The sequence below is a fragment of the Acinonyx jubatus genome, chromosome D4 (assembly GCF_027475565.1).
Source record: "Acinonyx jubatus isolate Ajub_Pintada_27869175 chromosome D4, VMU_Ajub_asm_v1.0, whole genome shotgun sequence".
Classification (NCBI taxonomy): domain Eukaryota; kingdom Metazoa; phylum Chordata; class Mammalia; order Carnivora; family Felidae; genus Acinonyx; species Acinonyx jubatus.
The window spans coordinates 5,776,564-5,800,217 of record NC_069391.1 but is presented as its reverse complement, the minus strand read 5'-3'; the positions used below and the strand labels follow the sequence as shown (position 1 = coordinate 5,800,217).

The 23,654-nt window shown below is 57.7% G+C and overlaps 1 protein-coding gene and 1 non-coding gene across 2 annotated transcripts in view; one reads left to right on the top strand and one right to left on the bottom strand.

Moving 5' to 3' along the window:
* The window catches only part of ASS1 (argininosuccinate synthase 1), a 53,077-nt gene that overhangs the window by 4,047 nt on the left and 25,376 nt on the right, over nucleotides 1-23,654 (top strand). Inside the window, exons 2-9 of the mRNA XM_027035398.2 lie at nucleotides 805-866; nucleotides 2,842-2,951; nucleotides 3,769-3,837; nucleotides 8,454-8,642; nucleotides 13,918-13,974; nucleotides 16,991-17,065; nucleotides 20,209-20,279; nucleotides 20,822-20,852. Of these exons, the coding sequence (XP_026891199.1) occupies nucleotides 2,847-2,951; nucleotides 3,769-3,837; nucleotides 8,454-8,642; nucleotides 13,918-13,974; nucleotides 16,991-17,065; nucleotides 20,209-20,279; nucleotides 20,822-20,852 (597 nt within the window). The 5' untranslated portion in view covers nucleotides 805-866; nucleotides 2,842-2,846. The remainder of the gene's footprint in view (nucleotides 1-804; nucleotides 867-2,841; nucleotides 2,952-3,768; nucleotides 3,838-8,453; nucleotides 8,643-13,917; nucleotides 13,975-16,990; nucleotides 17,066-20,208; nucleotides 20,280-20,821; nucleotides 20,853-23,654) is intronic.
* Nucleotides 1,029-1,113, bottom strand: TRNAR-UCG (transfer RNA arginine (anticodon UCG)). Its single transcript has one exon. It is a non-coding gene; the product is annotated as a tRNA-Arg (tRNA).

The following is a 23,654-nucleotide window of genomic DNA, read 5'->3' as shown; positions in this document are numbered from 1 at the left end:
CCTGGGCACGCAGTCCTAGATACGTGCATTCTTTCACACAGCTCAGACCTCGGGGCCCAGGTCCTCGGTGGGCATGCAGGCACACAGCCTGGCAGGCAGGAGGGGCGCGCCAGTTTCTGGATGAGCGCGTGCGTAGAATTCTAGGCTTTTGGGGGGACTTAACCCTCCTCTTACGAGCAAGGAACTGGCCTCTGGACAGTAGAACAGAAGCGTCGTTCTGAGTGCCTGCCAGGTGCCAGGCACTGTCCGTGAGATGGTCCCTGTCCTCGTAGAGCTCACAGTTATGGCAGTGGAGGTACAATTAGAATGCAGCGTGCCTGTGCCGTGATGGGACCACGGGGCAGAGGGGGGCGGGCACAGTCTGTCTGTCTCCATGGGGCTCCCTCTCCCTTATTCCGGCGCTCACCATCTTGGCCTTGCATCACCTGTCCCTGTCTTGAGCCCACCCCAGCCACGCCAGGGTGTCTGAGCCACCTGTGGCTTCCCAGACCACACCTGGCCCCAGTGGTTCCCTTCCCCGGGCCTTGTGCCTTCCAGCAGGGGGCTTCTGGGGCCCAGCTGCTCTGGGGTTGAGTCCCGGCTCTGCCACTTAACCAGCCAAGCAAGGCCTTGAGCAAGCTCCTTAACCTGAGCCTCAGTTTCCCCGTCTCGAAAATGGAGACAACACAAAGGGAAGGGCTCCGCACATGACGGGCATGTTCACTTATATGGATTGTGGGGACCAGCCGGAGAGGCCAGGTTCAGGGTCTCTGGCTTCACCTGGACGGCCGTTCCAGACGGCTGAAATAGCTTTCGCTTTTGCAGAGTGGTTCGCCGAGCCGTGAAGTCGGGTTCCAGAAGCCGGGAAGCCGCACGTCCCATCCAAGGTACTTTCTGAGTCCTTCCTGCCTCCTTCCCTCCATTAAAAAAGAAATATTTTTTTTTCAGGTTTATTTTTTGAGAGAGACAGAGTGCGAGCAGGGGAGGGGCAGAGAGAGAGGGAGACCCAGAATCCAAAGTGGGCTCCAGGCTCCGAGCCGGCAGCACAGAGCCCGACGTGGGGCTCGAACCCACGAACCTTGAGATCATGACCTGAGCCGAAGTCAGATGCTCAACCGACTGAGCCACCCAGGCGCCCCTCCTTCCCTCCAGTTTTGATGGTCTGCTCTTGCCATGAGCACCGTCCCTGGGCCCCAGGGTCAGGGTCTGCTGAGTCACCGGCAAGCCAGGCTGGGGACAGGGCCTGGCAGGCGGTCGAATGCCCAGTGGAGGCAGAAGTCGTCTGCATCCGTCAGAAACCCCCCCCCCCCAACCGCACTTGTCCATGAGGTGTTCTCCCTTCTGCGTGCCAAGGGCCGCAGGGTGTGCGAGCCCTGGGACTGGCCAGGGGTCTGCACACAGGATGCGTGTTCTAGTGTCACAGTCGGGCCCTGTCCAGGCTCTGCTGCGCAGGGCTGGGTGACTGGGCCAGCACATCTCCTCCCTGGACTTCTAGGCCCAGGCACAGGGGAAGTTTTCAGTACACGGGCGCCTGCATCTTCGTGGTCGTGATGATGGGGTGCCCCTTGTGGGCTCCCTCCTGCGGAGGGGCGTCCACGGCTTTTCCCAACAGTGCCTAATAAAGGCCCTGACTTTGGTCAGACTCCAGTGGGAACGCCTCTCACCAGACACAAGAATCGCCCCTTCAAATGCAGGATGCCGGGGCCGCGTCCAGGGAGGCTGGGACCAGATGGTTTGGGTCCAAATCTGGGCCTGCTGCCTGCTGACCGTATGACCTCCAGCAAATGACCCCACCTCTGCGACCCTCAGCTTCCTCATTAGCAAAGCGGGCATGATAACAGCATTTACTCTCGGGACCTCGTGGAGAGTGCCGGGGGACACAGGGCAGGTCCTAACAGCCCAAAGGCTTAGGGAGAGCCTCCCGGATGGAAGAAACAGTGGCTGCAAACACAAGGACACAGGGGTCTCTGGTGCCTCAGTGTAGCTGAGGAGACAGATAAGGCGGGACGCATCTGTCCCTGCTGCAGAGGGACAGATCTATCTTTTTTACCTCCAGGAAGGAACTCCCTCCGCCCGTCCCCTTCCTTCTCTGGACCTCAGTGTCTCCGTCTGTATCCTGGAGCAGCTGATCACTGAGGCGCGTTTGAAAAGAGTCTAAACTCCCAATGTGCGAGGGCTCACTGGGGCACCAGGTCGGGAAGGGACGGGGTACGTGGAGGCAGGGACTCTGCACCCTAGCATCCTGTTCTGCTGGGAGGCAGCATTGCATGCTGGGACGAGCTCTGTGACCTTGAGCCAGCTGCTCACCTGTCTGAGCCCCAGGGTCTGCCGCCCCAACGGACACAACAGCGGGTCACGGTAGGGGTGGGGGGTGAGCCACGTGAGGCCCCCCAGGGCCATGCCTGGCAGTCTCTGAGCTGCCCAAGGCTTGGGGCCAAAGCCCTGCCCAAGTCTCCAGAGCATCCTGGCCCTGTCCCGACAGCTCAGCCTCAGGCACCTCGTCTACCTGGTGAGGGATCGGCTCCAAGGCATGCTTCCTTCCTCCCCCAAACCCCTATCACCCCCAAGCTGCTATCAGTATTCCCAGGGCCTTCCCTGCGTGTATGTAGGTGTGTGCGTGCAGTGTGTGGGGTCGGGTCCCCGGGGGTAGGGGTGGGGGAAGGGATGAGGTCGCAGGAAGGAACAGCTTCTCAGCTGGCCTTGAGAACAGGTGGACACCTTGTTCCCAACCCTCTCCTCCCCCCGTGGCAGCTCTTCCGAGGGCTGAGGCTGCCCAAGGCCAAAGTGGGGGCTGCTGGCCGGTTGGGATGGGCTGGTTCTGAGTCACTCTCCTTCCTCCATGACAACCTCCCCCTCCCCCAGACGAGATGTCCAGCAAAGGCTCCGTGGTTCTGGCCTACAGTGGCGGCCTGGACACCTCCTGCATTCTCGTGTGGCTGAAGGAACAAGGCTATGACGTCATCGCCTACCTGGTAAGGAGGCTCGCAGTGTGTCCGTCTTTCTACCCGTTTGTCCTGCTGTCTGTGAGCTCGCTCTCACTGCCCCCGAGCCCAGCTTCCCCTCCCTAAGCCTGTCAACTGTAGGCAAATACTTCTTGGCTGTTCTGCCTCCCTTTCTTCCCCGGTAAAATGAACATCCATGGTGTCCCCAGGTCTGGGGTGCCCCACAGGGCACCGAGGAGGCCAGCTGTATGCGGCTGACCGGAGCAGGGGATGCCAGAAATGAGCTTGGCGGTGTGACCCAGCCAGCCTGCCTGCAAGGGGCCGTGGGCTCTGGCCTGCAGCGGGGACCATGGAAGGCACACCGTCTTCCTGTTTCCGGAAGCCCCTTGTCAGCACCCAGGAAGTCTGCAAAGATCATAGACTCCTGCAGTGGCTGAAGGGTTCTGACTGACTAGGCTTGGATCATGGGCGTATCCCTACCTTGAGCAGGGGACGTGATTTGCTCCCCTCCATTCCTATGGAAAGAGGCCCCCGAAAAGAAGTTTCTCGTCCCAGAGGAAGCGAGGACAGTGCTCCACATAGACAAAAGTTCAGCCGTTGCCAGGAGTGATTGGTTTGCAGTTGAAGTCAAGATACCTAAGAGCGCCCGGTCCCCTTGTCATTCAGGTAGGGGAGGGTGAGGCCCAGGGAGAGAAGCGTCTCGCTCACAGTCACCTGGTAAGTGAGAGCCACCTCCATTTGAGGGGTGTTGTAGACAGCTTTGGCAGGGGGAGAAGGGGCTGAAATTCTTCTCCAGCTCCCCTTCGTGCCCCCGGGCTGATTAGGCCTCTCTGCTGCTGTTTCTCAGGCCAACATCGGCCAGAAGGAAGACTTTGAAGAAGCCAGGAAGAAGGCGCTGAAGCTCGGGGCCAAAAAGGTACCAAGTGGCGGCAGGATTTGGGGTTGGAAGTGGGGTTTTGACCTGGTGGAGGCAGCAGTGGGCATGGCTGCCTCAGGGTTCCTTGTCCCCTGCATCCTTTTCAGTTGGGTCCTCTCGCTTCCAAGAGTATGGGCTCGATTCCTTCTGTTTTCAGGTGTGTGGATGCCATCATCTCCCTGCCTCCCCTACCCACTTTCCCACCACGTCCTCATCCCCCCTGCCCTCCTGTCTTCCTCTTCTCCATCCGTCGGTCTGCCTGCCCATCCCTCCTTTATGCCTCTGTCCCTCCACCCATGATTCACTCATCTATCCATCCAGCCAACCATCATCCAGCCATCCAGCCATCCATTCACTCATGTATCGCCCCATCCAGCCAACCTTCTTCCATCCATCCATTCATCCATCCACCCATCAACAATCCATCCATTCATCTGTCCATCTATCTACCCATTCTCTCATCCATCCTTCGTCCATCTACCTGTCCATTCCTCTTCTATCTCTGTCCATCATTCCATCCATTCAACAGAATCAGAAAATTCCAGTTGACTTCGGTGCCCTGACTGAGCATCTAATCACGTGGCAGGCAGGCCCTCTGTTGGGTGTGGAGCCCGTGTAGTAAACAGGGCCAACATGGTCCCTGCTCACACAGGCTCACAGTGTAAAGTCTGAGCTGCTCCCCGGGGCCGTCCCTGGTACCCTCACCCCTTCACTTGGGCAAGTGGGCAGGGGACACAGCAGGGGTGGTGTGAAAAGCCATCAGCTCACCTGCTTGGTCGGAACTGGTCCCCTCTGCAGGACACTTCCTTGGGGTTCTCAGAACCTAAAAAGGAGCCTGGCACGTACAAAGAGCTCAATTTGCACATTAAAATAATGCAGGAGTCCCATATCCCATCACTGGCCACAGGCCTAGAACTGGATCTCCCTCATGTCTCAGAGAGGAGAGGGGTTGTCTGAGCAGGAACCCAGAAGGTGGGATAAGAACACTTGAGTGTTGAAGATGAGCGGGGCCTTCACATGAGTTGGGCTTTTGTGTAAAGATCTGCCCTTAATTCATTACTCTAGATCATTCTTAACCTTGTGCTCTGAGGATCCCAACTATTTTTATGTACTTGGAATTGGAGTGGGAATTTCTTGCCCATACCATCAGGGTATAGTCTCATTGCTTTTCTTTTAATTTTCATTTTCCTTCATTCTTTGAGTCATTAAAAAAAAAAAATAGTTTCTTTTTTTTTAATTATTTTTTAATGCTTATTTATTTTTGAGAGAGAGACAGACAGAGCACGAGCAGGGGAGGGGCAGAGAGAGAGGGAGACACAGACTCGGAAGCAGGCTCCAGGCTCTGAGCTGTCAACACAGGGCCCGACGCGGGGCTCAAACTCGTGAATTGTGAGATCATGACCTGAGCCAAAGTCGGTGCTTACCTGACCGAGCCACCCAGGCGCTTCCCCTCACAAAATGGTTTCATTTTAAGCTAAATATAGGCTCACAGGAAGTTGCAAATGTAATATAAAGAACCCCATGACCATTTTCCACTCTTGAAAATACTTGAGTGCCCCATAGTTTTGTGGATTACATCTCCTGATACGACATTATAAATGAAAGCTGAAATTAAACACAGTAACCCACTTTAAAAGACCAATATTAAACACATCCTATGCTAACCTCAGTGACATTTTTACCTCAGAAAAATAACTGTTTCCAAAACAAAAACGTTTGGTGAAAGCAGCATTGTGGATGTTGCATTTTTATAAATCTCTTTCATGTCTGGTTTAGCAGAAGACAGGTGGATTCTTGCAGCTGTGTCTCCATTCATTTTGCGATGTGTTGTTTTGGTTGACATTGTGAAGAAAATACGGCCTCATGAATGTAGCCCTGGAAGAGAGAGGAATATTTTATTTTATTTTATTTTTTATTTTTTAAAATTTACGTCCAAATTAGTTAGCATATAGTGCAACAATGATTTCAGGAGTAGATTCCTTAGTGCCCCTTCCCCATTTCACCCATCCCCCCTCCCGCACCCCTTCCAGTAACCCTCAGTTTGTTCTCTGCATTTATGAGTCTCTTCTGTTTTGTCCCCCTCCCTGTTTTTATATTATTTTTGCTTCCCTTCCCTTATGTTCAACTGTTTTGTCTCTTAAAGGCCTCATATGAGTGAAGTCAAAGGATATTTGTCTTTCGCTGACTAATTTCGCTTAGCCTAATACCCTCCAGTTCCATCCACGTAGTTGTACATGGCAAGACTTCATTCTTTTTGATTGCCGAGTAATACTCCATTGTCTATATATACCACATCTTCTTTATCCATTCATCCACGGATGGACATTTGAACTCTTTCCGTACTTTGGCTATTGTCGATAGTGCTGCTATAAACATGGGGGTGCATGCGTCCCTTCGAAACAGCACACCTGTATCCCCGTGGAGAAATGCCTAGTAGTATAATTGCTGGGTCATAGGGCAGTTCTATTTTTAGTTTTTTGAGCAACCTCCATACTGTTTTCCAGAGTGGCTGCCCCAGCTTGCATTGCCACCAACAATGCGAAAGAGACCCTCTTTCTCCGCATCCTCGCCAACATCTGTTGTTGCCTGAGTTATTCATGTTGGCCATTCTGACAGGTGTGAGGGGGTATCTCAGTGTGGTTTTGATTTGTATTTCCCTGAGGATGAGTGATGTTGAGTATTTTTTCATGTGTCGGTCGGTCACCTGGATGTCTTCTTTGGAGAAGTGTCTGTTCATGTCTTTTGCCCATTTCTTCACTGGATTATTTGTTTTTTGGGTGTTGGAGAGAGGAATATTTTAATAGCCTTTTCAGAGAGTTGGGGATATTTTCTGATACTGCACCTAAACTCAGCAAGGGGTGGTTTCTTAAAGATTAGTGTGATGGGGAACTTGACCCTGTAGCAATGAGTTTTTCATGCATCAGAATCCACTGGTGCAGGAGCGCCTTGGTGGTCCAGTCAGTTGAGCATCTGATCCCAGGGTCATGGGATCGAGCCCCACATGGGTCTTCTCACTGTGCCTGGAGTCTGCTTAAGATTCTCTCTCTTCTTCTCCCTCTTCCCCTCACTCTGGCTTGCGTGCTCTCTCACTTGCTCTCTCCCTCTCTCTCAAATAAATAAAATACAAATACATTTTTAAAAACCCTGTCCATCTTGCACTTTGGATGGATTTTTTTTTTTGTCTGTGCAAGATTGTGTCACATCATGCATCCACTGATCATGTGAAAACCATTATTTCATTGAGTTATGCAGATCTTCCAAATGTTGGTACATTTCATCATAAGATATCAAAACATCGCATTTGTCAATCTCGCCACTACCCACGGAAATATTAGGAAGCTGTCAGTTGGACGTTGTCCATAATTCTAACTTTTACCAGAAAACCTGAGTTTTCTCATTGGTAACAAATACTCCAGTGTTCCCTGAAGTGACAACAAGGTCACTTCATTTTTGTGAAAATGTCAAACACTCCAGTCTGAAAGACCATGTTTTGTCTGTCATGCTTTCAAGTAAAAACGATGTTTCATGAAAAAAAAAAAAAAAAATGGCTACTTCAGCTTGCAACTCGCTTTGGAAGGCACCAGAAGGACTTCATGTGCATTTCACCTTTTGTGCTTGAGATTCAACGGAAGTAATCCTTGCTGCAGCTTCGAGACCGTTCTTAAGTGAAATCATCGCGGTGGAAACAAGACGTTAGGAACACAGTGGCAGTGTCTCTGCCTTGATTTGGGCTGAGGTGCCAGTGTGAACGCCAACCCTAGTGAAAAAGGCAAATGACAGCTTAGCATCATCATAAAAAATCTTTCCAGGGCGCTGGGTGGCCTAGTCAGTTGAACATCTGACTCTTGATTTCAGCTCCAGTCATGATCCAGGGTCGTGGCATCAAGCCCCAAGTTGGGAGAACACCTGTTAAGGATTCTCTCTCTTTCTCCTTCTGCCCCCTCACCCCAACTCATGCTCGCTCGCTCTCTCTCTCTCTCTCTCAAATAAAAAAAAAAATCTTTTCACTCACTCAGTCTCCTTGAAAGGGTCCTGAGGGTGTCCAGAGGTCTATGCTCTGAGAACCATTCCTTTAGATCGGGGCCTCTCAACCTTGGCACTCTTGGGACGGAGCTGGCTGCCCTGAGGTTTCTGGGATGTCTAGCAGCATCCCTGGCCCTTGCCCATGAGATATCAGAAACCCTCTCCCCCAACCCACCGGTGTGAGAACCAAAAATATCTCCAGCTATTGTCACTGCTTCTGGCGGGCAAAGTCATCCCTAGTTGAGAGCTTTTGTGGATTACTATCTCCTATCTACTGCTTTAGATCTTAGGTGACAACAAGTTTCATCTCAGGCCCAGAAGGTTGGGCTGGGAGGGACGTAAAGTCCGCATAGGTTTCAGCTAGATGGCCTATCCGGATTGATTGGCAATGTCTGCCATGAGAGCAGGAAGGGAGTAAGAATACTGTGTGCTAGGGTTGATTAATGATGTCTGCTACAGATAAACAGAAGGTAAAGTGGAGGTGCCTCTGGCCAGGATCCATTAGTAGAGTCTGCCGTAGACACAGGGCTCTCTGTCGTCTGGCTGGGCCCTCTCCTTGCCGAGCCTCACTCCATGGGCTCCTCTCCCCGTAGGTGTTCATCGAGGACGTCAGCAAGGAGTTTGTGGAGGAGTTCATCTGGCCCGCCATCCAGTCGAGCGCGCTGTACGAGGACCGCTACCTCCTGGGCACCTCTCTCGCCAGGCCCTGCATTGCCCGGAAACAAGTGGAGATCGCCCAGCGGGAGGGAGCCAAGTATGTGTCTCACGGCGCCACAGGAAAGGTGAGCCAATGGGTGGACGGTGCTGGGGAGGGCTGGGCAGAGGCGGGGGAAACCTGCAAAGGGGACTTGGGAAACCAGGGTGGTTGCAGGCTTCGCCTCCAGGAGAGGCAGGCGAGCAGCGGACACACTCACTGTCCACACTGCCTGTCCAGTCTGAGTAGGACGAATGGTATTCACAGGAGCGGGTACCAGGGCGTAGGCAGCTGGGTGCTTTGGGTCTGTGTGTGTCTTCTGTCTACAGGGGGAGCAGTTTGGCGGACTTGACCCTGAGGCTCAGGGCAATCACCCCTGGCCCGGGTCACAGAGCACAGGTCACCATGCAATGTGGTGGAAAGGGCTGGAAAGCCCGCATTAGCAAAGCGGGGTGGATCCCACCTGGGTGGCCCCTGTGGGTCTTCGTTGGCCAGGACCGCCGCCCCACAGCGCCACAGGCCTGGTGGCTCCAGCCATAGAAGTGTGTCGTATCACGATTCCAGGGCCGGGGTGCAGGCGGGGCCGGGCTCCCCCGGTGGGGGGGCGGCGAGGAAGGCGTCCATCCAGGCCTCTCCAGGTTTCTATGGGGCCCTCATCTGCCCTCGGGCATGGCTCGCTCTGTGTCCAAATTCCTCCCTTTTATACCACACCAGTCCTATCAGATTAGGGCCCACCCTTCTGATCCCATCCTAACCCCATCACTTCTACAAAGACCTGTTTCCAAATAAGGTCACGTTCTCGGGTACTGAGAGCTGGGGCTTCAACCTGGCTCTTGTGGGGGACACCAGTCAACCCGTGACACACCCCCGCCTTCCGGCCCCTGCGTGGCCAGTGCAGACAGAGGGAGGGGGCCCGGTGGGGGACAAGGCAGGAGAGCCCTCTGCACGCTGTCCCACAGGTGGCTGTGCTCAAGACACAAGATTGCAAGGCAGACAAGTCTTGGGCGATGGTGTCAGCAAGGCTGTGTGGTCACGGGCTCTCAACGTCACTGGACGCCAAGCCAGTAGCCCCCCCGGTACAGGGCTTGGCTCCCTGACAACCCCACAGTCAGCAGACCCTGCCCCTCCCCACGACAGGGAGCTCACTACCTTCCCCGAGTGAGCTCGTGCTAACCTGACCCAGGCCCCGCCCCTGCCCAGGCTGGTCGGGGCAGTGGGAGGGGAAGCAGACTCTGGCTCGCTGTGACACAGGGACACTTGTAGCCTAGATTATGACAGAGCAGACGTGACTTGAGGGTGGCCTTGCAAGCCAGGGTGGCCCTGGTTCTGGTCTTCGAGAGCTGATGCGTTCGTTCAGGCGCTTGGGCACGAGGTCAGCAAGCTTATACGGGGGCCTGTGGAAAGGGTTGGACACAAGCCGGGTCTGGCAACAGTATTGAACTTCTGGGGCTCCTCCCGCCCTCAGGGAGCCTGTGTGTCCTAGCAAGGGAGAGGAGAGTGGACAGACAGACAGACAGACACGATAAGGTGGCTGTAGGGGTGGGGCCTCTCGGCCGTGGGGGCAACAGGCAGGGGAGGGAGGCTGATCTCCAGAGCATGGCCCTGCAGGAGGAGTGTGGGTGAGTGAGTAATGGGGTATGGGAAGAGTGTGCCCGGCAGAGCGATCCGCCTGTGCCAAGGCTTGGGGGCACGGAGCCCTGAACAGCCCGTCTGGGAGCATCTAGCCAGAACTGTCGCTGTGGGAGGCAGCAGGCTCGGGGCCGGGCCGCGGCCATGCTGAGGGGTTGACTTCTGAGAGCACTTCATCAAGAGGCACGAGAGGGCCCCAGGCTGGGCTGGGGGTGGCCAGCGAGTCCCCCACTGGTGTGTTGGGGATGGTTCTGGACTGAGATGGTGGGAGTTCCTTCTACGGAGGAAGGGGACTGGTGTCTCTCACGCAGACCTGTGACCCTAGAGCCTAGTCGTGAGCACATGGTGAGCAGGGTGACAGAGCTGGGCTGTTTGCACGGGGATGTGCGCGTCCCCTTCCGCCTTGAGGGAGGTAGGACAGAGTGCACGAGAACCCGGAGGTTCGGGTCGTACGGCTCTCAGAGCTGTACTGGGGGCTCCTGCAGGCAGAGGAAGGTCAGTGAGAACACATGTCCATGCGGAATAAAGAAGTTTCGGAGCCGTATCATCCGTCCCGGATGAGCTGAGCTGAGCAGTGAGCTCCCCGTTCTACGAGGCATTTAAGCTGAGACCAGATCAGGATTCTGGAAGGGCTCCTCCCTGGAGAAGATCCCCCCAGGACTGAGGATGGGTGGCGTTCAGGGCTGGCGGAGTGAATGGTGGGTCTGGCCCTGGTGTGGGAGACTCGAGGGTCCAGGGAGACCCTCCCTGACACCCCCCCCCCCCCGCCCCGGGGCAACTAACCCCACAAGGCGGCGAGCAGCCACCTGCAGCCGTGTGCACCCTCTGTTTGGCCACAAGAGGACACCAGAGGCTTGGATTTGAGGCCTTCGGGTGAGAAGGTGTGTGCAGTGCTACCCCGGGTCTGCTGTCCCTTCTGGGGGTTGATGGGCGAGGCATACTCCTGTGCCTTAGTTTCCCCTTATCTGCAGAACCTGAGGAAGCCCCCCAAAGTCTCTGAAGACAATTTCCTAGCCCCGAGAGGTGTGAGTAGAGAGAGCCAGGAAGGCTTGGGGCTGGGTCCAGAGAAATGCCAAGTTTTTGAGGCAGGAAGGAGCGGGGACAGGGGCCGGCGACCTGCGGTGGGCACCAGCGATCAGGAGGTGGACTTTGCGGGCAAGCGAGGGAGGCTTGTGGCCCCAGATGGAGGCACCTGGGCCCCGTGGGGTGTGGCCGGCCACCCAAAGACAGGTGCCAGAAGGACGCTCGGTGGAGTTTTCTGCAGGGGTTCACGGTAAACAGAGAGCTGGGGTATAAGCTGCAGCCCCGCCCCCCCTGCAGATGTAGGGGAGATCCCAGCGTGGCCAGTCCTGAGGCTGTGGCCATTTGGAACACCCAGCTGCTGGCCTCTCCCAGCTGTTGGCTCCTGAGTTGCGGATGGAGGAAACTCGTTCCAGCCTCCCGGATAGATGTCACCTTCCCGCGTGTGTCCATTCACTCCCTGAATACTGATCCAGCACGGGCCCTCCTCCACGCACGAGGACGCTGGTACAGGAGGCGCTCGGGACTTAGGAGCCCTAACCCAGCAGGGGCTGGAACAGGGCGGGAGCAAGAGTTAGCCAGGGATGCCGCGGGGAAGGGCATCCCAGGCTGGAACAGCCCTTGCGAAGGCCTGGAGGCGGGAGGGAGGCAGCTGGGCGGCACCTGGTACTGAGCTGGACCTGGGGTCCCCCCTCCACGCCCTGCCCTGATCCCTCTCTAGCAGAGAGCTGCACAGAAGCCGGGGTGGCCCTTCCGGCACCCCCCTCACCCCTCCAGTTTTGGAAGAAGGGCCTGGAAATATGAGCCAGACCCAGGCAGGGGTACGGGGAGCAGGTCTGTAAATGGCGCCATCTGTATGGTTAGCCGAGGAACAGATGGGCGGACCCCCCTCCCCCAGCCCCTCCGGGCCCCGTGGGCGCTGCACCCACACTTACGCACACCTGCACGTGTATCAGCGCGTGGACACACATGGCTACACCCCCCCCCTCCTGCCCTCAGGGCCGCCCTGGTGCCGAGGGTCCTGGGGTTCCAGGGGGAGGAAGGACTTAGACCAACTGTAGTCTTAACCTGGGACAGAGTTTGAAGCAAGGGGGCCCGTCTGGCTTCTGAGAGGGTCTCCGACTGTGGAACAGATGGGTGTCCCCACGTGGGTCTGGACAGGCAGACACCAGCCCGGATGTGCCTGTCCGAGGAGGCACAAGTGGCCATTGTACTGGGGAAACGTGAAGCCGCGGTGGGGGGGTGGGGAAATCACCAGGAGACGCCATACCGTGGGCTTCGTGGGCTTCGCAGATCTGAACCGAGCCTGCTTCTTCATCGGCTGCCTTTGCCCCGGGAGCTGTGCCCGCCACGGGTCCTTGGGCAGGCGTGCCACCTGTGCCTCGGTTTCCCCATCTGTCAGGCAGGGACGATCCCGGAACCTATCTCGGCTGTAAGGATTCAACGGGTTTAAGTCCGGAGCTCGGACCGGTCGCTGGCCTGTGAGCTGTTGGGACAGAAACGTTGTCTGTCGGCTGCGCGGCCCTGGGCAAGTGGCATCACTTCTCTGAGCCTTGTCAGCAAAGCTGGGTTAACTATCCCCCTGGCCCCAGGCAGCTTTCCCCTGTGGCCGCGAGCACATAGTAGGTGCTCGCTACGGGGCTTGGCTGGCGGGCGGGGAGCCGGATGGGCCTGGGAGGCACCAGAGAGGGACGGCCTCGGCCCCTCGGCTCCTGGCTCCGCAGAGAGGGGCTGCAGCCTGTATTTCCACGCCGCCTGACAACTCTCTGGAAAATAACATGTTATTCCCGCCGCTGCCTGGCTGGGCCCGTGCAGTTTTCACAGTAGGCGAAAGGCCCCTCTGTTATTTCCACAGCTTAAGTCCCCCTCTGGGCGCCGAGCTGACGGGAAGCAGGCAGGACGCTGGCAACCATTGTGTCTGCAGCCTTCTCTTCCTCCTCCCCGTCGTCAGCGCCCTGGGGTGTCAGAGGAGTCTTTATTTTACGCAGGCGCGGAGAGGCAGGGCAACCCTCCCAGGGAGGTGGGCTCAGTGCCCTTGAACTAGTTCCTTCTCTGTGGACCTCAGGTCCCTGTCTGTTCAGAGAGGAACCGAGGAGCAAAGAGCCCTCGGGTCACCTGGTTGCACCCATTCCCTGCCCCCCCCCCCCGGCAATTTATAGATGGGGAAACTGAGGCTCAGAGAGGAGACGGGATTCCCAACTGGATGGATATGAGTCGTCAAAGGACCACGGAGCCCCAGCCCTGGGCTGGATCTCTGGGTGGGGGTTAGATGGGGCCAGGTGGGGGGAAGAAGGCTGAGGTGTGGACAGCTGGGGGCTCCCTAGAGGAGGACGGGGATCTCGGCGGGGCTAGACCCCCCGCCTCACACATGTGTGCACCCCCTGAAGTGTGCACAGACATGATGACACGTGTGCTCGCCCTACCGTGTTCCCAGACAGGTGTACCCCTGTCGGGCCACACGCCCCACACCCACACCGCTTGGCTGTGTACTCGGAGTCCTGGATTCTAATCTTGACTCCACCTGAAGGGCAGGGGCAGGGGCTTCCTCTCCAGGAAGGAGGCTCGTAACAGTCCCCACCTCAGAAGATCTCGGGGTTGGAGGTGGGCCTGCCCTGAGCAGCCCTCAGGCAGGTTGTCGGCCGTCACACGGTGCCGTCCCTGCCCCCAGCCCCTGTCCTGTGGCTCCCGGTGATCCCCCCCGTTCCGTGTTTCAGGGAAATGACCAGGTCCGGTTTGAGCTCACCTGCTACTCACTGGCCCCTCAGATTAAGGTAAGATGTTGTTCCTCCCCCGAAGGTGGGTGCTGGGGGCTAATGTCACCGGCGGGGGAGGGCAGGGTGTGAAGTTCTGGGAGGTTCCACGGACAGGGACAGAGTGCCCCTGAGTCTCCAGGTGGGTGGTTCCCTTCTTGCTCGGGAGAGACGCTGTGCTCACGCCAGCTGAGAGGCCACAGCACCCTCTCTGACCATTAGTCCTCCTGGAAGGCGCCGCCCAGGGGCCTGGGTAGGTCAGAGCACTGGACAGAAAGACATAGCCGCCCTTTGGCCAGGGTCCTTGGTGCTCCCGGGTCCGGCTTCTCTGTTCCAGGCTGGAACAGTTCTGGGACAATGTTGACCTGTTTCTAGGAGCTCATAGCACACCCAGGGTCGGGGCCACCCAGCTAAGGCTCTGGCTCTGCTCCGGCTGCCTGAGCCCTGACCCCCTGCATCCTGGATCCTTTCCTGGTTGGAAATCACCAGGATCTGGGGAATCAACCGCCCCTGCCCGTGGCCTGTCACCCAGGCATGAGAGCACACATCAGGGCTGTGTGTCGGCCACTGCTGCCTCTGTCCCCCCCCAGGCTGGCCTGGGGCCTGGGCCTGTGTCCATCTATCTTATCTGTTCCCTTCCTCCCTCCCTCTCTTCCTTCCTTCCTTCCTTCCTTCCTTCCTTCCTTCCTTCCTTCCTTCCTCCTTCCCTTCCTTCCTTCCTTCCTTCCTTCCTTCCTTCCTTCCTTCCTTCCTTCCTTCCTCCTTCCCTTCCTTCCTTCCTTCCTTCCTTCCTTCCTTCCTTCCTTCCTTTCTTCCTCCTTCCCTTCCTTCCTCCCTCCCTCCCTCCCTCCGTTGCTCCCTTCCTTCCCTGCCTCTCTCTCCTTCCTTCCTTCCTTCCTTCCTTCCTTCCTTCCTTCCTTCCTTCCTCCTTTCCTCCTTCCCTTCCTTCCTTCCTTCCTCCCTCCCTTCCTTCCTTCCTTCTTTCCTCCTTCTCTTCCTTCCTTCTTTCCTCCTTCCCTTCCTTCCTTCCTCCCTCCGTTCCTTCCTCCCTCCCTTCCTTCCTTCCTTCCCTCCCTCCCTCCCTCTCTCCTTCTTTCCTTCCTTCCTCCCTCCCTCCCTCCCTCCCTTCCTTCCCTCCCTCCCTCTCTCCTTCTTTCCTTCCTTCCTTCCTTCTTTCCTTCCTTCCTCCCTCCCTCCCTCCCTCCCTCCCTCCCTTCCCTCCCTCCCTCTCTCCTTCCTTCCTTCCTTCCTTCCTTCCTTCCTTCCTTCCTTCCTTCCTTCCTTCCTTCCTTCTGTATTTACTCAGATCAGACCCTGGGCCAGGCTCCAGGCATACAATGAGTAGACAAGGCTGGGCCACAGAGCTGTAATGTGCCACCAATGGGAGCCCTATGGGTAATTTACGTTTTTCTAGCAGCCGCATCAAAACAAACCGATAAAAAAACACAAGATAAAAAGCGACGGGTGACCTCATTGTAATAATATGTACTGCACGTATGTCCTGAACCCTGTGTACCCCAGTGGTGTCATTTAACCTGCCATCGATGTGAACACATTACTCATGAGATGTTTTCCGTTCTGAGTCTTCAAGCTCCTTGTGCTTTGCGGTGGCAGCACATCCCAGTCAGGACCGGCCACGTTTCGGGTCTCGGTGGCCACACGTGGCTCCTGGCTGCCGGACTGGGCAGGACAGGCCTAGGTCTGAGCTCTTTCGAGGTCCCTTCAGGCTAAAGCTGCAGAAGATGTCTCTCCTCCTGAGCACTGAAGGAGCCCTAAGAGGTTTCCTTATTTGTTTATTTAAAAAAAAATTTTTTTAATGCTTATTTTTGATAGAAAGAACATGAGTGGGGGAGGGGCAGAGAGAGAGACACACACAGAATCCAAAGCAGGCTCCAGGCTCCGAGCTGCCAGCACGGAACCTGTCGTGAGGCTCGAATTCACGAGTCGCAAGATCATGACCTGAGGCGAAGTCGGACACGTAACCGACTGAGCCACCCAGGTGTCCCTTTTTTAAAGTAGAACATCTTTCTCTGTCCCTTTAACCAGCCAGCAGCTGCTTGCTGGGTGGGAGTGACCTGGAGGTAAGCTCTAATGGTCCCCAAACACTGGGCAGCTAAGAAGCCCTCAGCAGTGGCTGCTTGCTAGCTTGTCGCAGGCCAGTGGCCATGGGGGCTTTCTCTTGACCCCCCCGCCTCCCTGGGTTCCCACAGCAGTTTGGGGGAGGAGGGCAAGGTGTCTGGTTTCTGGATCTCTGTCTGCAGAGGCCGAGCCGAGGGGCTGGGATGGGGCTGAGGGCAGGGGCCAAAGCTGAGATGAGATGAGACCAGAGGGTGTCCCCCATGGCCGAGCCTGTGCCAGGGGCAGCTTGCCATCAGAGGCAGGGGCCTGGCTGGCTCCAGGGCTGGGTGGGGGCTCTTCTTGGGGGCCTGACCCTTACACCCCCAGGCTGATGGGGCCCCCCGTGAAATGAGCTCAGTCCCCTCAGTCAGGCTGTGACTCCTCTCCCTTCCCCACCCAGCGCAGCTCCGGCATGCAGAAGGCAGGAGAACAAGAGAAATGGGTTGAGAGCACCATGCCTTGTCTCTGAGCCCTGCAGGGCTTCTGCAGTGGTGTGGACCGCCCCCCATCCCCACCCCAGGCAGGGGTCGGGGGTTGCTAGCCCTCTGACCGGGGGTCCTAGTAGGAAACCCGAGGCCTGTCTGGTTCAAACCCTCAAGTCTCAGAGAGACGGATGCCCGGAAAGCCAGGGAACCCAGCTGGGGGCCACAGGGCCATCCTGCCGTGGAGCTCGGGCCTCTACAAAGCATGCCCCCCCCTCCAGTATAGCAGGTCCTGTCCTCCCCGTGCCTAATGGGGTACCACTGGCCACCCCACACGGAGTGTATTCTCTCTGGGGAGGATGCAGTGGGGGACTCCTCACCCAGGTGACCGTTGGAGTCTTGGGCCCCTTAACAGAGAGGCCAGCTCTGTGGCCCCAGGGCCAGAAGAAGCCAGCATCTGGGCTCTCCCACATCTGACTCCTTGTCCCCATGCCCAGGTCATCGCTCCCTGGCGGATGCCTGAGTTCTACAACCGGTTCCAGGGCCGCAATGACCTGATGGAGTATGCGAAGGTATGGCTGAGTCCCCCCTGCCCCATCACCCCAGCCCTGGCCCTCCGGGCATATCCCTTCCAAGGGGCTGGACCAGCAATACAAGGCTAAGGCTGATCATTATCCTGGGGGGGGGGGGGGTACCGAATCTCTGTCCCAGCTGCCTCCCCCCGCCCTGTGGCACCTGTCCCCTGGGCCGGCCCCACGGCGGGCGCTGTGGTCACTACCTGGGCTGGGCATCTCCACGGAAAGTCTCCAGTCCGCCAGGTCAGAGGGTGACAGGCACCCCGTGCCTCCCCCTCCGTGGGAGGTGTGAGTGAGGTGTTCTTTGGCCCTCCGTTACCTGGCTGCTAATGGTCCCCGGCGCTTTGCAGGGAACAGGTAGGCACGCTGAGGGGCAGTGGCAGACAAAGGCTTGTGTCGAGCCAGCCCTTTTGAAGTACAAGTTGCAATAAAACATATTAGAAGTTTTGCATCAAGATCCTTAGCCGCTCCCCAGGGCACCTTTCTTTTTAGCGACTCAATGGCAGCTCTTGACAAACAGCCTCAATCAATCAGACTGGAGGGGCGGGGGAGGGAGAAAGCGACTCGTTGCACACGCCAGAAAATTGCTCAGGTTTTAAATAGCAGTCACCAGGGCTGGCTGTGAGCCCTCACCGCAGCCAAGGTGCCGCGTGGTAGGGGACCCGGCGGGGACGCGGCCCTGCCCCTGCCGCCAGCATCCCATTAAGACCTGGAGGGCTTGGAGGAAAGATCTCCTGGGCCATCTGTTGTTTTATTATTAAGAGGGGAGTTTACGAGAGGAAGCCCATATGTTGCCAAACAAATTGTCAAATAGCAGAGCTATTAAGAGAACCGGGTTGACAGGGCCTCCCCCGCCCCCCCCCCCCCAGCCCTTCGTCTCCTTGATCCTGAATATGGAACACGTTTCATCTTTAAGAATAATGAATTGGAACCCCCACCCCGAACTACATTCTCACGACTGCCGTCCTGGTTCAAGAGAGGGCCAGGGCAACCCCACTCGTGGCCCTTCGTTTCCATTAAGCCCCACACAAAACCGGCTCCTGGTTTTCCCGGCAAAGATGAATTTCCTTCCCAGGTTTTGGGGGAGAAGTCACTTCACTGAGCTTCTGTCCCCAATAACCTTTGGATAGGAGAGCATGGCGGGGGGGGGGGGGGGGGGGAGGGGGGTGAAGAACAGGCAAGTCTGGGGCCCCAGGCCTTGGGTTCTCCTCCCCCGGCCCCTCCACGGGCGGCCAGTATCTGCATTGAGCTCCAGGGAGTCTGAGCGCATTCTGGGAGGGAGGCCGTGTTTCTGCACCCAGGAAATGACCAGAATCACTGAACAGCAACCAGGCTTTGTCCAAAATTCAGAGCCAGGCAGCTGATTCAGCTGAGACAAAAAATCAATGGGGCTTTGAAAACCCCTGCTTTCAAGACCCGTAAGTTACCAAGGCCAAAAGGTGGGGTAGGAGACCCACAAACATGTGTTGCCTGCATTTTCCATCCAGCCCCCCCAAGCCATCGTCCAAGGGGGAAAACACTCAGAACCACCCGTCCTCAGCATTGTCACCCTAATTAGTTTCTTTTAAAAAGCCAGCGGACAAGCCAGGGGGGGCTACAAAGCAGGGCAGTTGCTGCAATACATGTTGACGAGGGTTTTTTTTTGTCTCAGTTGCAGTGAGAATTTCTTTGCGGGCGGGGTGGGGGCGGGGAGCCTCAGGACAGAGAGGGGAGGGGAGACAAAAATCTCTTTGGAGGGGCTGCCCATCCTGCCTTCCCTCTCTCGTCTCCTTGCTCCGACCACAACCAAGGAGCCCCAGTGGGAAAGAAGGCAAAAGTGTTTCCAAACCATCCCCCCAAACGGGCTGCAGGGAACCCATCTGCTGGCTTTCTCCGCCCCCAGCCCCAGGGATGCCAGCTCCCGCACAGGGTCCCGGTCCCCACAGCTGGCCCACTCTACCTGGAGGGAGCGTAAGGCCAGCACATGCATTTGACTCTTGGCAACCTGGCGGGGAGACAGGCGGCCCCCCAACGCTGAGCAGCCCTCTAAATGGGGTGTTCTGTTTGCCCACAAATTCTCGAGTAGATACGGACTTACAGAAACGTTCCCCTGGTAAAGCTCGAGAAAAACAACTTAGAGGGCTTTTAGCTTCATTTACCTTGAAATTTTAAGGTGGGGCTGAAGGAAACCCAGGGGCTCCCTGGAGGAGGCTGGAATCTTACAGTCGTGGGAATAAGTGTGGCTCAGGGTGGCCCTACCAGGAGAGGCAGAGTGGTGCTGGTGGGGGCTACGGGGCTGGGGTTGGCTAGGTCTAGGACCACAGAGGGCAAGGTGCCGAAAGGGGGCTTGGAGGCAAAGCGTCAGGTGTCACTGCCTTAAAGGGGCCTGGCTGGGCCCCTCAGCTGCCTCTGCCCAGTAACGTGTGTGTGCTAGATTCTGGCCGAGTATCCACCCAGGGCAGCGTGGGGTAGCTAAGGGGGTCAGCCTCCTCCTTATTCGGAAAGGGCCTTCAAAGTGAGATCACCAACAGCCTTTCAGACCCAGGGTCTCGGGTGGGATGAGTTTTCTCCTTGCACGACGGATGGAACCATTTGGGAAGCAAAACACGATTGGAACCAAGAGAGGAGGATGGAGAGGGTGCGGATCGGCCCAGGCTGTTCTTTGCAGGGTTACAGAGTGATGGGTGTGGCCGTTGCGCCAGGCAGGGGGAGAGGGGTGCCTCCCAGAAAGTGCCAGGCCCGTATCGTAAACAAGTGCCGTGGGCTAGAAGCCCTTTGCTTGGGGCACAGAAAGTACCACGCGGGCACAGATGGCTTCCGCGGTGGGAGTTTGGACCCTTCCAGCCCCCCCCCTCCCGCCAGAGGGTCGGGGACCCATTCTAATGCTCAGAATCTTCTGGAAGGAACCTCCAAGGTCAGTATCCACTCCACAACGTCGCAGACACCATCTTGCGGTCTCTGCACGGGCGCGTCCAGCCACAGGGCCCTCACTCTCCGTGCAGCCTGGAGGAGGGGAGGGTCACTAGAGCGGGGCCCTGGCCTTGACTGCGTGGTGACCAGTGTGTCTGAAGCCTGGAAAGAAAACCAAGGCAGCCGGGCCTGCCCCTCAGGCCTCCTTCACGCTGCCTCACTCCCGCCCCCGTGTTACTTCTTACCTGCAGCAACACGGAATCCCCATCCCGGTCACCCCCAAGAACCCGTGGAGCATGGACGAGAACCTTATGCACATCAGGTAAGGAAGACGTCCCTCGCCTGTCCGCTGCCCCGCCCCGTGTCAGGGAGCACCTGCCTGCGCAGGGCAGATGTCACGGTGACCGCATGCGTGGACCGACCCACTTGTAGCTCATTGCACAGCCCTCTGGGGGTAGATGGATGATAGGCACCCGGCCTCCGCTGGGGTATCCGGAAGGCTTCTCGGAGGAAGTGACATTTGACATTCAAACTTCAAGGATGAGAACGGACTGGACCGGCCGAGGTGCACGCAGTGTGTCAAGCAGAGAGAATAGCATGTCTGAAGCGCCCCCCCCCCGCAAGATGGGAAGCCCTGGGGCCGTGCCCCCCCAGAAGATTGAGGGAAATGTCCCAGGGTCTTTTCTACAACCTGCAGTTCCCACAGCCAACTATGGTGGGCTCAGAATGTTCCAGGCGGGGCTGGCAGCGGTTGCTTTGGCAGAGAAAGAAAGGCAGGGCAGACTTGTGTTGGGCATGGTGGGGGCGGGGGGCGTCTCCCTGCCCCTCCCCACCTGATCCCCTGTCTTCCCTCTCCCCCTGCAGCTACGAGGCTGGAATCCTGGAGAACCCCAAGGTAATCCCCCCCACCCCGTTTCCTGTGAACGGGCTGCCTGCTCTGGCCCGATGCTGTCTGATGTGATTGTAGCCTAATTTGAAATTTCACGGGGGCCGGGTGTGGGCCTGGGGCCGAGCCCTGCCTGCGTCCAGATCCTCCCCACCACCCCCCACCTCCCCTCGCCGCCTCCCCACTCCATGCTGCTGCGTTTTGAGACACCCCCCCCCCCCCCCACTCCCTGGCTCTCTTTTTCTAATTGCCGCCCGAGATGAATAGGGGAAGGAAATATTTCAGGACAGCATGGAGAGAGTGTGTGATTGTAAGACAATAAAGAAGCAATTAGGCAGATGAGACACTTGTAGGAGGGCCCAGGCTGTGCCCACCAGCTCTCAGGCCGCTAGTGCTGCAGTGGGGTGGGGGGTGGTACAGATTAGAGCCTCAGGACCCATTTGTCTGCGTTTTCTGCTTCCACGGCAGCCCGAGGCAGGCCGCCCTGATCCCGGGTCCCCAGCCTCCCAGGCTGGCCAGGCTGGGCCTCAGCCCTGTTTGAAGTTTAGGATTTCTCTCCCTGGGGGGTTTCCCTTTGTATCTCCCCCTGCCACCGTGGGAGATGGAGGCTGGGGCGCGGGGGGGGGGTGGGGGGTGAGGGGGGGGGGGACCCGGACGAAATCTATCCTGGGAAGAGAAAAATCTCTTTGTCCCTGAGGGAATGTGTCTCCATTCCCTGGCCCAGCCCCACACCAGGGCGGCTGGTTTGGGGGTGGGGTGAGCTGCTGGGTGGCTGACGTTAGGGGAGAAATGTGCTGTGTGGGGTGGGGGTGCTTGGGCAGTGGGGTCTGGGGGATCCAAGAAGGCCAGCTGGAGGGGGGGGCGTGCCCTGGTGGTGCCGGTGAGGGTCGGGGAGCTGGAGCCCCTGCCGGGAGTCCTGGGGGGGGCCCCCCCGGAGGGACCAGGCCTCTCCGGCAGCGTGGGTGATATTGTCACAGCTCCCAGTGACCATTTCTGGGGCCAGGCCCAGGTTTAGCTTCTTCTTGGATTCCTTTCCTTGGCTCCTAGCCATAAGCCAGTCCTCATTTTACGGGAGAGGAAAGGGAGAAACCAAGGCCCAAAGTTAAGTGGCTCCCCCCACCCCACTGCCTTGCTAGGGCACCCCATCTCAGGAGCTGGCCCTCCTGCCTCCGTGGTTCCCCCATTGCCCGCCCCCACCCACACTCAGCCCTGCCCAATGTGTCACTCAAGAGAGCCCGCACCCATGCCCCCTGGGGGCTGATGGCCCCATGGGGCTGCTGCCTGCTGGCCACAGGTTTTTCCAGTTCATGCTCTGCTGACCCCGTGACACTCAGGCCAGCCACCCCTAATTAGCCAGTCAGTCAGCGCCAAGGGGGGCGGGGGAGGCTGAGCCTGGCAGAGGCAGAGCTGTGCAGAGGCAGGCTGTGACCCCGACCCCTTTCCAAACATCCTGTGGCACTCTCACCCACCAAGGGGCGGCTGGGGGGCGCGGGGAGCAGAGCCAAGGCCAGAGGGGAAAGTGCCCCTTGGGCAGTGCTGGGGGTGCAGATGGCTGTGTGACCCTGGGCAGACCCTCCCCCTCAGGCCTCCTGTCCAACGAGGACGGTGGATGGATGCGTAAGGGCCAAAGAGTGTCTTTGTAGGAATTCTGCCACCCGCTCAAGTTGGGAAGGCTGGGGCCTCAGGCCCGGAGCTAAGAAACCGGGCTCTGAATCCTGGCTCTGCCACTTGGTGCTGTGCCGCCTCGGGCAAGTGACCCAACCTCTCTGAGCCTTTGATTCCTCATGCACACAGTGGGAGGCCCCAGCCAGCCCTTCCCTTCTGCGGCTCTTGGCCTGTCCCTTGGCCTGTCCCTAGCACAGGGCGACGACACCTCGATCTTAGCGCCGGGCTCCTTGGCCCCCCCCCCTCCTTACACAAAGATTCTTTGGGGGATAAAGGGGCCGAGATCCTCGCAGGACCCCTCTCATCGGGCAGGGAAGGCTGGGCTGGGTATGAGTGAGAGGAAACATCATTCCCGCTGAGCAGTGTGGGGTAAGGCTGAGGACCCCACGGTCCGGCTCTCCGGGGCCTGCCCAGCTTGGTGGCAGGGGTGGGGGGGCTCCCCCAGCCTAAACCCCAGGACCCCCCCCCTTGCATCTCTAGATCCCCTGTGCATGGTGCCAGCCTCCACCCCGCCCCCCCGCCCCACCGGCAGCCCTGGCCCCCTTGGGAGGAGATGGGGAGACAGCTTAAGGGAACGGGGGCCCCCCGCCCCCTCTCCAAAAAAAGCCCCAAGACCTGCCGAAGGGAGGGTCTGAAGGCAGATGGCGGAGCCATTTTCTGCCTCCGTGAGGGCTGATTGAAGGGCAATGAGGCAGCTAATGCGAAGAAAGATAGAAATTTACTTGCTTTAACTTCATACGGCACACAGTGAAAGAGTTCATTCAGTCGCCGGCCCGCCATATCTGATGGATGAATAAACCATTTTCAGCATCGATCATGCCTCTACATCATGGTTTAGTTCATGGGCCATTTGCTTCCAATTTCTCCTTCTCGGCCCTGTTTCATGCTTTCTTTCGGCCTCTCCCCCCACCCCACCCCCCACTCTCTCTCTTTTTTTTTCTTCACTCTCTTCCCTCCCCCCAGCCCCCCCCCCCAGATGACATTGGAAGTGAGCCCTCCCGCTGGGAGGAATAAATAGATGGTATTGATACTCGGCAACAAACTATTTGTCATTTGAACTGGGCTTTTAGGAGGGAGAGTAAAAAAGAAGGCAGGCGCCCAGCCACCTCGGAATGCAAAGCAAATGTCACTTGATTTCTATTTAGT